The following is a 14,271-nucleotide window of genomic DNA, read 5'->3' as shown; positions in this document are numbered from 1 at the left end:
GGACACCAGGTGGGTGATTCCCCTCTAATCAGGGACTGATTTAGACCTGGGACACCAGGTGGGTGATTCCCCTCTAATCAGGGACTGATTTAGACCTGGGACACCAGGTGGGTGATTCCCCTCTAACCAGGGACTGATTTAGACCTGGGACACCAGGTGGGTGATTCCCCCTCTAATCAGGGACTGGTTTAGACCTGGGACACCAGGTGGGTGATTCCCCCTTTAACCAGGGACTGATTTAGACCTGGGACACCAGGTGGGTGATTCCCCTCTAATCAGGGACTGGTCTAGACCTGGGACACCAGGTGGGTGATTCCCCTCAACCAGGGACTGATTTAGACCTGGGACACCAGGTGGGTGATTCCCCCTTTAACCAGGGACTGATTTAGACCTGGGACACCAGGTGGGTGATTCCCCAATCAGGGACTGGTCTAGACCTGGGACACCAGGTGGGTGATTCCCCCTCTAACCAGGGGACTGATTTAGACCTGGGACACCAGGTGGGTGATTCCCCCTCTAATCAGGGACTGATCTAGACCTGGGACACCAGGTGGGTGATTCCCCTCTGATCAGGGACTGATTTAGACCTGGGACACCAGGTGGGTGATTCCCCTCTAATCAGGGACTGGTTTAGACCTGGGACACCAGGTGGGTGATTCCCCTTTAACCAGGGACAGATTTAGACCTGGGACACCAGGTGGGTGATTCCCCTCTAATCAGGGACTGATTTAGACCTGGGACACCAGGTGGGTGATTCCCCTCTAACCAGGGACTGATTTAGACCTGGGACACCAGGTGGGTGATTCCCCTTTAACCAGGGACTGATTTAGACCTGGGACACCAGGTGGGTGATTCCCCTCTAATCAGGGACTGGTTTAGACCTGGGACACCAGGTGGGTGATTCCCCTCTAATCAGGGACTGATTTAGACCTGGGACACCAGGTGGGTGATTCCCCTCTAATCAGGGACTGATTTAGACCTGGGACACCAGGTGGGTGATTCCCCTCTAACCAGGGACTGATTTAGACCTGGGACACCAGGTGGGTGATTCCCCTCTAATCAGGGACTGGTTTAGACCTGGGACACCAGGTGGGTGATTCCCCTTTAACCAGGGACTGATTTAGACCTGGGACACCAGGTGGGTGATTCCCCTCTAATCAGGGACTGGTCTAGACCTGGGACACCAGGTGGGTGATTCCCCTCTAACCAGGGACTGATTTAGACCTGGGACACCAGGTGGGTGATTCCCCTTTAACCAGGGACTGATTTAGACCTGGGACACCAGGTGGGTGATTCCCCTCTAATCAGGGACTGGTCTAGACCTGGGACACCAGGTGGGTGATTCCCCTCTAACCAGGGACTGATTTAGACCTGGGACACCAGGTGGGTGATTCCCCTCTAATCAGGGACTGATCTAGACCTGGGACACCAGGTGGGTGATTCCCCTCTGATCAGGGACTGATTTAGACCTGGGACACCAGGTGGGTGATTCCCCTCTAATCAGGGACTGGTTTAGACCTGGGACACCAGGTGGGTGATTCCCCTCTAACCAGGGACTGATTTAGACCTGGGACACCAGGTGGGTGATTCCCCTCTAACCAGGGACTGATTTAGACCTGGGACACCAGGTGGGTGATTCCCATTTAACCAGGGACTGATTTAGACCTGGGACACCAGGTGGGTGATTCCCCTCTAACCAGGGACTGATTTAGACCTGGGACACCAGGTGGGTGATTCCCCTCTAACCAGGGACTGATTTAGACCTGGGACACCAGGTGGGTGATTCCCCTCTAACCAGGGACTGATTTAGACCTGGACACCAGGTGGGTGATTCCCCTCTAATCAGGGACTGATTTAGACCAGGGACACCAGGTGGGTGATTCCCCTCTAACCAGGGACTGATTTAGACCTGGGACACCAGGTGGGTGATTCCCCTCTAACCAGGGACTGATTTAGACCTGGGACACCAGGTGGGTGATTCCCCTCTAATCAGGGACTGATTTAGACCTGGGACACCAGGTGGGTGATTCCCCTCTAATCAGGGACTGATTTTAGACCTGGGACACCAGGTGGGTGATTCCCCTCTAATCAGGGACTGATTTAGACCAGGGACACCAGGTGGGTGATTCCCCTTTAACCAGGGACTGATTTAGACCTGGGACACCAGGTTGGTGATTCCCCTCTAACCAGGGACTGATTTAGACCTGGGACACCAGGTGGGTGATTCCCCCTCTAATCAGGGACTGATTTAGACCTGGGACACCAGGTGGGTGATTCCCCTCTAATCAGGGACTGATTTAGACCTGGGACACCAGGTGGGTGATTCCCCCTCTAATCAGGGACTGATTTAGACCTGGGACACCAGGTGGGTGATTCCCCTCTAACCAGGGACTGATTTAGACCTGCGACACCAGGTGGGTGATTCCCCTCTAATCAGGGACTGATCTAGACCTGGGACACCAGGTGGGTTATTCCCCTCTAACCAGGGACTGATTTAGACCTGGGACACCAGGTGGGTGATTCCCCTTTAACCAGGGACTGATTTAGACCTGGGACACCAGGTGGGTGATTCCCCTCTAACCAGGGACTGGTCTAGACCTGGGACACCAGGTGGGTGATTCCCCTCTAATCAGGGACTGATTTAGACCTGGGACACCAGGTGGGTGATTCCCCTTTAACCAGGGACTGATTTAGACCTGGGACACCAGGTGGGTGATTCCCCTTTAACCAGGGACTGATTTAGACCTGGGACACCAGGTGGGTGATTCCCCTCTAATCAGGGACTGATTTAGACCTGGGACACCAGGTGGGTGATTCCCCCTCTAACCAGGGACTGATTTAGACCTGGGACACCAGGTGGGTGATTCCCCTCTAACCAGGGACTGATTTAGACCTGGGACACCAGGTGGGTGATTCCCCTCTAACCAGGGACTGATTTAGACCTGGGACACCAGGTGGGTGATTCCCCTCTAATCAGGGACTGATTTAGACCTGGGACACCAGGTGGGTGATTCCCCCTCTAATCAGGGACTGATTTAGACCTGGGACACCAGGTGGGTGATTCCCCCTAACCAGGGACTGATTTAGACCTGGGACACCAGGTGGGTGATTCCCCCTCTAACCAGGGACTGATTTAGACCTGCGACACCAGGTGGGTGATTCCCCCTCTAATCAGGGACTGATCTAGACCTGGGACACCAGGTGGGTGATTCCCCCTCTAACCAGGGACTGATTTAGACCTGGGACACCAGGTGGGTGATTCCCCTTTAACCAGGGACTGATTTAGACCTGGGACACCAGGTGGGTGATTCCCCTCTAACCAGGGACTGGTCTAGACCTGGGACACCAGGTGGGTGATTCCCCTCTAATCAGGGACTGATTTAGACCTGGGACACCAGGTGGGTGATTCCCCTCTAACCAGGGACTGGTCTAGACCTGGGACACCAGGTGGGTGATTCCCCTTTAACCAGGGACTGGTCTAGACCTGGGACACCAGGTGGGTGATTCCCCTTTAACCAGGGACTGGTCTAGACCTGGGACACCAGGTGGGTGATTCCCCTTTAACCAGGGACTGATTTAGACCTGGGACACCAGGTGGGTGATTCTCCTTTAACCAGGGACTGGTTTAGACCTGGGACACCAGGTGGGTGATTCCCCTCTAACCAGGGACTGATTTAGACCTGGGACACCAGGTGGGTGATTCCCCTCTAACCAGGGACTGGTCTAGACCTGGGACACCAGGTGGGTGATTCCCCTCTAACCAGGGACTGATTTAGACCTGGGACACCAGGTGGGTGATTCCCCTCTAATCAGGGACTGGTCTAGACCTGGGACACCAGGTGGGTGATTCCCCTGTGACCAGGGACTGGTCTAGACCTGGGACACCAGGTGGGTGATTCCCCTTTAACCAGGGACTGATTTAGATCTGGGACACCAGGTGGGTGATTCCCCTTTAACCAGGGACTGGTCTAGACCTGGGACACCAGGTGGGTGATTCCCCTTTAACCAGGGACTGGTCTAGACCTGGGACACCAGGTGGGTGATTCCCCTTTAACCAGGGACTGGTCTAGACCTGGGACACCAGGTGGGTGATTCCCCTTTAACCAGGGACTGGTCTAGACCTGGGACACCAGGTGGGTGATTCCCCTTTAACCAGGGACTGATTTAGATCTGGGACACCAGGTGGGTGATTCCCCTTTAACCAGGGACTGGTCTAGACCTGGGACACCAGGTGGGTGATTCCCCTTTAACCAGGGACTGATTTAGACCTGGGACACCAGGTGGGTGATTCCCCTTTAACCAGGGACTGATTTAGACCTGGGACACCAGGTGGGTGATTCCCCTGTGACCAGGGACTGGTCTAGACCTGGGACACCAGGTGGGTGATTCCCCTGTGACCAGGGACTGGTCTAGACCTGGGACACCAGGTGGGTGATTCCCCTTTAACCAGGGACTGATTTAGACCTGGGACACCAGGTGGGTGATTCCCCTCTAACCAGGGACTGATTTAGACCTGGGACACCAGGTGGGTGATTCCCCTGTGACCAGGGACTGGTCTAGACCTGGGACACCAGGTGGGTGATTTCCCCTGTGACCAGGGACTGGTCTAGACCTGGGACACCAGGTGGGTGATTCCCCTCTAATCAGGGACTGATTTAGACCAGGGACACCAGGTGGGTGATTCCCCTCTAACCAGGGACTGATTTAGACCTGGGACACCAGGTGGGTGATTCCCCTCTAATCAGGGACTGATTTAGACCTGGGACACCAGGTGGGTGCAATTAATTATCAGGTAGAACAGAAAACCAGCAGTCTTCGGACCTCGTAGGGTCAGAGTTGAGTACCCCTGGTCTACTGTATAGGACAGCTTGAGTCACATGATCCCAAAACTACACATACTACTAATACTACACATACTACCCTACATAATACTACTCATACTACATAATACTACACATACTACACACTACATAATACTACTCATACTAGACATTCTACTACACATACTACAGTACATCATACTACACATACTACACACTCTACTACTCATACTACATAATACTACACATACTACATAATACTACACACTACATAATACTACTCATACTAGACATTCTACTACACATACTACAGTACATTCTACTACACATACTACAGTACATCATACTACACATACTACATAATACTACACACTACATAATACTACTCATACTACACACTCTACTACTCATACTACATACTCTACTACCTAATACTACTCATATTACACATTCTACTACACATACTATATAATACACTCATACTACACATTCTACTACACATACTATATAATACACTCATACTACACATTCTACTACACATACTACCTAATACTACTCATACTACACATTCTATTACACATACTATATAATACACTCATACTACACATTCTACTACACATACTATATAATACACTCATACTACACATTCTACTACACATACTACCTAATACTACTCATACTACACATTCTACTACTCATACTACACATTCTACTACTCATATTACACATTCTACTAAACATACTATATAATACACTCATACTACACATTCTACTACACATACTATATAATACACTCATACTACACATTCTACTACACATACTACCTAATACTACTCATACTACACATTCTACTACACATACTATATAATACACTCATACTACATATTCTACTACACATACTACTCATACTACACATTCTACTACACATACTATATAATACTACTCATACTACACATTCTACTACACATACTATATAATACTAATCATACTACACATTTGACTACATAATACTACTCATACTACACATTCTACTACACATACTTGATAATGTATGTGATATCAACAGAGAGGTATATTTTCTGGGTGATTTAAATAATGACTGGTTTTCATCAAGCTTCCCACTCAAGAGAAAGCTTCAAACTGTAACCAGTGCCTGCAACCTGGTTCAGGTTATCAGTCAACCTACCAGGGTAGTTACAAACAGTACAGGAATTAAATCATCAACATGTATTGATCATATCTTTACTAATGCTGCAGAAATGTGTTTGAAAGCAGGAGCAAACAGACACTGCACGTGACACATTTATGAAATTGCTTATTCCAGTGATAATTTTGAAATCTGTAAAGTGAGTGTGAAAGAGGTGAAAAAAGTATTGTTGTCTGTCAACAATGACAAGCCACCGGGGTCTGACAACTTGGATGGAAAATGACTGCGGATAATAGCTGATATTGCCACTCCTATTTGACTTATCTTCAATTTGTGACACAGCCTGGGATCAAACCCAGGTCTGTAGTGACGCCTCAAGGCCTGCGATGCAGTGCGATCAAACCCAGGTCTGTAGTGACGCCTCAAGGCCTGCGATGCAGTGCGATCAAACCCAGGTCTGTAGTGACGCCTCAAGGCCTGCGATGCAGTGCGATCAAACCCAGGTCTGTAGTGACGCCTCAAGGCCTGCGATGCAGTGCGATCAAACCCAGGTCTGTAGTGACGCCTCAAGGCCTGCGATGCAGTGCGATCAAACCCAGGTCTGTAGTGACGCCTCAAGGACTGCGATGCAGTGCCTCAGACCGTTCCACTTGGGAGTGTTCTGCCTTCTTAACATGTTAGTCATTTAGCAGATGCTCTTATCCATTAACAGCACTGTCAACAAGGCAGGTCCTACAGGCCCTAGTTTTGTCACACCTGGACTACTGTTCAGTTGTGTGGTCAGGTGCCACAAAGAGGGACTTAGGAAAATTGCAATTGGCTCAGAACAGGGCAGCACGGCTGGCCCTTGGATGTACACAGAGAGCTAACATTAATAATATGCAAGATTGGCTCAAAGTGGAGGAGAGATTGACTTCATCACTACTTGTATTTATGAGAGGTGTTGACATGTTGAATGCACCGAGCTGTCTGTTTGAACTACTGGCACAAAGTTCGGACACCCATGCATACCCCACAAGACATGCCACCAGAGGTCTCTTCACAGTCCCCAAGTCCAGAACAGACTATGGGAGGTGCACAGTACTACATAGAGCCATGACTACATGGAACTCTATTCCACATCAAGTAACTCATGCCAGCAGTAGAATCAGATTTAAAAAACAGATAAAAATATGCCTTATGGAACAGCGGGGACTGTGAAGCAACACAAACATAGGCACAGACACATGATAACATACGCTCTATACACACACGTACACATGGATATTGTGTTGTAGATATGTGGTAGTAGAGTTGTGGCCTGAGGGAACACACTTAATATGTTGTGAAATCTGTTGTAAATGTATTGTAATGTTTTTTAAATTGTATAATTGCCTTAATTTTTCTTGCTGCCATTCTACTACACATACTACACGATACTACAAAATACTACTGCTACTACACATAATACTAATACTACACATACTACACTACATAATACTACTCATACTACATAATACTACTCATACTACACTACATAATACTACACATTCTACATAATACTACTCATACTACACCTACTACATAATACTACTCATACTATACGTCAGAATCAAATCACGTTTATTGTCCCACAAAAGGAAAATATTGGACGTACTGCCAATACTACTGAATACTACTCATATTACTGAATACTACATAACACTACTCATACTACATAATACTACTCACATTATACATACTGCACAATACTACATATACTACGCATAGTACATAATACTACACATACTACTCTTACTACATTATACATATACTACACATACTACATAATACTAGCTTTATCAGATACATACTACACATACTACATAATACCAGACATACTACTCATACAACATAATACCAGACATTCTACTCATACTACACATACGACATAATACTATTCATACTACATAATACTACACATACTACATAATACTAGCTTTATCAGATGCACTCCTCATACACATTATGTTTACATTACGGTGGTCCTCTGTAGCTCAATTGGAATAGCACGGCGCTCGTAACGCCAGGGTAGTGGGTTCGATCCCTGGGACCACCCATATATAAACATGTATGCACACATGACTGTAAGTCGCTTTGGATAAAAGCGTCTGCTAAATGGCTTATTATTATTATTATTATTATTATTATTATTATTATTATTATTATTATTATATTCATACTACACATACTACTCATGCTACACATACTATATAGTACTATTCATACTACATAATACTAGCTTTATCAGATGCACTCCTCATACACATTATTCATACTACACATACTACTCATACTACACATACTATATAATACTACTCATACTACACATACTATATAATACTACGCATACTACACATACTATATAATACTACATACTACTACACATATTACCCATACTACATAAAACTACATATACTAAACATACAACTCATATTACATAATACTGTCTTTATCAGATACACTCCTCAGAGATACTACACATAGTACTACACATACAACATACTACTAGCTTTATCAGACACACTACTCCTACATACTACATACTACATACTACATACTACATACTACCACTACATCTACCTGGAGCCATTTCTGTCATATAGAGACAATCTGATTCCAGTCCTGTCTCAATGACTTCTGTTCCCATATAGAGACAATCTGATTCCAGTCCTGTCTCAATGACTTCTGTTCCCATATAGAAACAATCTGATTCCAGTCCTGTCTCAATGACTTCTGTTCCCAGTCTAAAAGCCATTAATTCTTTAACCTGCTGGTCCAAAGAGCTTTTAAAGGATTAGGTCAGGTGTCAAGATAGTCTGCTGAAGGAGGCATTGTGGCACTGGAATGTAGGTTCTCTCTCTCTCTCTCTCTCTCTCTCACACACCATCTCTCTCTCTAGCTCTCTCTCACACCATCTCTCTCTCTAGCTCTCTCTCTCACACCATCTCTCTCTCTAGCTCTCTCTCTCTCACACCATCTCTCTCTCCCTCTCTCACACCATCTCTCTCTCTAGCTCTCTCTCTCTCACACCATCTCTCTCTCTCTCTCACACACCATCTCTCTCTCTCTCTCTCTCACCATCTCTCTCTCTAGCTCGCTTGGTGGTTCCAAGAGAGGCTTTACTTTATGGGATGTTATTTTCCTCCCTTCTCTCTGTCTCTCTCTGTCTCTCTCTGTCTCTCTCTCTCTCTAGCCAGAGAACATTATGTTACTGAACAGAGATGTGGCCCATCCTCGCATCAAGCTCATCGACTTCGGCCTGGCACACAAGATCGATTTTGGCAACGATTTCAAAAACATCTTTGGCACCCCGGAATTTGTAGGTCAGTCTATCCGGCGAACCAAGTGCACCACAGCCACCAGATCGGTGTGTGTGAGAGTTGTCTGCATATATGTACGGTGTTATATTCATCGTTTGAACAGCGAGTCAGCTCAGTTTGACATCAAATACCCAGATGTGTGTGTGTGTGTGTGTGTATATATATATATACAGTGGGGGAAAAAAGTATTTAGTCAGCCACCAATTATGCAAGTTCTCCCACTTAAAAAGATGAGAGAGGCCTGTCATTTTCATCATAGGTACACGTCAACTATGACAGACAAAATGAGAAAAAGAAATCCAGAAAATCACATTGTAGGATTTTTTATGAATTTATTTGCAAATTATGGTGGAAAATAAGTATTTGGTCAATAACAAAAGTTTCTCAATACTTTGTTATATACCCTTTGTTGGCAATGACACAGGTCAAACGTTTTCTGTAAGTCTTCACAAGGTTTTCACACACTGTTGCTGGTATTTTGGCCCATTCCTCCATGCAGATCTCCTCTAGAGCAGTGATGTTTTGGGGCTGTCGCTGGGCAACACGGCCTTTCAACTCCCTCCAAAGATTTTCTATGGGGTTGACATCTGGAGACTGGCTAGGCCACTCCAGGACCTTGAAATGCTTCTTACGAAGCCACTCCTTCGTTGCCCAGGCGGTGTGTTTGGGATCATTGTCATGCTGAAAGACCCAGCCACGTTTCATCTTCAATGCCCTTGCTGATGGAAGGAGGTTTTCACTCAAAGTCTCACGATACATGGCCCCATTCATTCTTTCCTTTACACGGATCAGTCGTCTTGGTCCCTTTGCAGAAAAACAGCCCCAAAGCATGATGTTTCCACCCCCATGCTTCACAGTAGGTATGGTGTTCTTTGGATGCAACTCAGCATTCTTTGTCCTCCAAACACGACCGAAGTTGAGTTTTTACCAAAAAAGTTCTATTTTGGTTTCATCCGACCATATGACATTCTCCCAATCCTCTTCTGGATCATCCAAATGCACTCTAGCAAACTTCAGACGGGCCTGGACATGTACTGGCTTAAGCAGGGGACACGTCTAGCACTGCAGGATTTGAGTCCCTGGCGGCGTAGTGTGTTACTGATGGTAGGCTTTGTTACTTTGGTCCCAGCTCTCTGCAGGTCATTCACTAGGTCCCCCGTGTGGTTCTGGGATTTCTGCTCACCGTTCTTGTGATCATTTTGACCCCACGGGTGAGATCTTGCGTGGAGCCCCAGATCGGGGAGATTATCAGTGGTCTTGTATGTCTTCCATTTCCTAATAATTGCTCCCACAGTTGATTTCTTCAAACCAAGCTGCTTACCTATTGCAGATTCAGTCTTCCCAGCCTGGTGCAGGTCTACCATTTTGTTTCTGGTGTCCTTTGACAGCTCTTTGGTCTTGGCCATAGTGGAGTTTGGAGTGTGACTGTTTGAGGTTGTGGACAGGTGTCTTTATACTGATAACAAGTTCAAACAGGTGCCATTAATACAGGTAACGAGTGGAGGACAGAGGAGCCTCTTAAAGAAGAAGTTACAGGTCTGTGTGAGCCAGAAATCTTGCTTGTTTGTAGGTGACCAAATACTTATTTTCCACCATAATTTGCAAATAAATTCATTAAAAATCCTACAATGTGATTTTCAGGATTTTTTCTCACTTTATCTGTCATAGTTGACGCAGTGTACCTATGATGAAAATTACAGGCCTCTCTCATCTTTTTGGTGGGAGAACTTGCAATTGGTGGCTGACTAAATACTTTTTTTCCCCACTGTATATATACAGTGGGGAAAAAAAGTATTTAGTCAGCCACCAATTGTGCAAGTTCTCCCACTTAAAAAGATGAGAGAGGCCTGTAATTTTCATCATAGGTACACATCAACTATGACAGACAAATTGAGAAAACATTTTCCAGAAAATCCCATTGTAGGATTTTTAATGAATTTATTTGCAAATTATGGTGGAAAATAAGTATTTGGTCACCTACAAACAAGCAAGATTTCTGGCTCTCACAGACCTGTAACTTCTTCTTTAAGAGGCTCCTCTGTCCTCCACTGTACCTGTATTAATGGCACCTGTTTGAACTTGTTATCAGTATAAAGACACCTGTCCACAACCTCAAACAGTCACACTCCAAACTCCACAATGGCCAAGACCAAAGAGCTGTCAAAGGACACCAGAAACAAAATTGTAGACCTGCACCAGGCTGGGAAGACTGAATCTGCAATAGGTAAGCAGCTTGGTTTGAAGAAATCAACTGTGGGAGCAATTATTAGGAAATGGAAGACACAAGACCACTGATAATCTCCCTCAATCTGGGGCTCCACGCAAGATCTCACCCCATGGGGTCAAAATGATCACAAGAACGGTGAGCAAAAATCCCAGAACCACACGGGGGGACCTAGTGAATGACCTGCAGAGAGCTGGGACCAAAGCAACAAAGCCTACCATCAGTAACACACTACGCCGCCAGGGACTCAAATCCTGCAGTGAGAGACGTGTCCCCTCGCTTAAGCCAGTACATGTCCAGGCCCGTCTGAAGTGCATTTGGATGATCCAGAAGAGGATTGGAAGAATGTCATATGGTCAGATGAAACCAAAATATAACTTTTTGGTAAAACTCAACTCGTCATGTTTGGAGGACAAAGAATGCTGAGTTGCATCCAAAGAACACCATACCTACTGTGAAGCATGGGGGTGGAAACATCATGCTTTTGGGCTGTTTTTCTGCAAAGGGACCAGGACGACTGATCGTGTAAAGGAAAGAATGAATGGGGCCATGTATCGTGAGATTTTGAGTGAAAACCTCCTTCCATCAGCAAGGGCATTGAAGATGAAACGTGGCTGGGTCTTTCAGCATGACAATGATCCCAAACACACCGCCCGGGCAACGAAGGAGTGGCTTCGTAAGAAGCATTTCAAGGTCCTGGAGTGGCCTAGCCAGTCTCCAGATCTCAACCCCATAGAAAATCTTTGGAGGGAGTTGAAAGTCTGTGTTGCCCAGCGACAGCCCCAAAACATCACTGCTCTAGAGTAGATCTGCATGGAGGAATGGGCCAAAATACCAGCAACAGTGTGTGAAAACCTTGTGAAGACTTACAGAAAACGTTTGACCTGTGTCATTGCCAACAAAGGGTATATAACAAAGTATTGAGAAACTTTTGTTATTGACCAAATACTTATTTTCCACCATCATTTGCCAATAAATTCATTAAAAATCCTACAATGTGATTTTCTGGATTTTTTTTTCCTCATTTTGTCTGTCATAGTTGACGTGTACCTATGATGAAAATGACAGGCCTCTCTATCTTTTTTAAGTGGGAGAACTTGCACAATTGGTGGCTGACTAAATACTTTTTTCCCCACTGTATGTATATATATGTATATATATATATATATATATATATATATATATATATATATATATATATATATATATATATATATATATATATATATATATATATATATATATATATATATATATATATATGTATGTATATATATATATATGTATATATATATATATGTATATGTATATGTATATATGTATATGTATATATATATAGTATATGTATATATATATATATGATATATATATGTATATATATATATATATATATGTATATATATATATGTATATATGTATACATACATACATACATACATACATACATACATACATACATACATACATACATACATACAGTGCATTCGGAAAGTATGCAGACCCCTTGACTTTTTCCACATTTTGTTATGTTACAGCCTTATTCTAAAATGGTTGACAAAAAATGTTTCCCTCATCAATCTACACACAATACCCCCTAATGACAGAGCAAAAACAGGTTTTTAGACATTTTTGCAAATTTATTACAAATAAAAAAACGGAAATATTACATTTACATAAGTATTCAGACCCTTTACTCAGTACTTTGTTGAAGCACCTTTGGCAGCGAATACTTTCCAAAAGCACTGTGTATATATGTGTATATATATATATATATATATATATATATATACACACACACAATACCCTACATTCTAGGCTCAGTGTTATAATTGTCTTAATAGTGTGTTTTTGAACTCTTGCAGCTCCAGAGGTAGTCAACTATGAACCGCTCGGCCTGGAGGCAGACATGTGGTGAGAGACAGATGTACTTTATATTTAGATACAGTGTATATACAGTACCAGTCAAAAGTTTGGACACACCTACTCATTCAAGGGTTTTTCTTTATTTTTTACTATTTTCTACATTGTAGAATAATAGTGAAGACATCAAAACTATGAAATAACACATATGGAATCATGTAGTAACCAAAAAAGTGTTAAACAAATCAAAATATATTTTCTCAAATAGATTCTTCAAATAGCCACCCTTTTCCTTGATGACAGCTTTGCACACTCTTGGCAAAACATTTGACTGGTAGTGTGTGTATATACAGTGGGGAAAAAAAGTATTTAGTCAGCCACCAATTGTGCAAGTTCTCCCACTTAAAAAGATGAGAGAGGCCTGTAATTTTCATCATAGGTACACGTCAACTATGACAGACAAAATGAAGAAAAAAAACTCCAGAAAATCACATTGTAGGATTTTTTATGAATTTATTTGCAAATTATGGTGGAAAATAAGTATTTGGTCAATAACAAAAGTTTCTCAATACTTTGTTATATACCCTTTGTTGGCAATGACACAGGTCAAACGTTTTCTGTAAGTCTTCACAAGGTTTTCACAAATTGTTGCTGGTATTTTGGCCCATTCCTCCATGCAGATCTCCTCTAGAGCAGTGATGTTTTGGGGCTGTCGCTGGGCAACACGGACTTTCAACTCCCCTCCAAAGATTTTCTATGGGGTTGAGATCTGGAGACTGGCTAGGCCACTCCAGGACCTTGAAATGCTTCTTACGAAGCCACTCCTTCGTTGCCCGGGCGGTGTGTTTGGGATCATTGTCATGCTGAAAGACCCAGCCA

At 44.2% G+C, this 14,271-nt stretch overlaps 1 protein-coding gene across 1 annotated transcript in view; it reads left to right on the top strand.

Annotated features, from left to right (window-relative positions):
- The window catches only part of dapk1 (death-associated protein kinase 1), a 220,429-nt gene that overhangs the window by 85,902 nt on the left and 120,256 nt on the right, over positions 1 to 14,271 (top strand). Inside the window, exons 5-6 of the mRNA XM_045226878.1 lie at positions 9,182 to 9,311; positions 13,395 to 13,443. Of these exons, the coding sequence (XP_045082813.1) occupies positions 9,182 to 9,311; positions 13,395 to 13,443 (179 nt within the window). The remainder of the gene's footprint in view (positions 1 to 9,181; positions 9,312 to 13,394; positions 13,444 to 14,271) is intronic.

The sequence above is a fragment of the Coregonus clupeaformis genome, chromosome 18 (genome assembly GCF_020615455.1).
Source record: "Coregonus clupeaformis isolate EN_2021a chromosome 18, ASM2061545v1, whole genome shotgun sequence".
Taxonomy (NCBI): domain Eukaryota; kingdom Metazoa; phylum Chordata; class Actinopteri; order Salmoniformes; family Salmonidae; genus Coregonus; species Coregonus clupeaformis.
The sequence above is the reverse complement of the archived record's forward strand: the minus strand, read 5'-3'. Positions and strand labels throughout refer to the sequence as shown.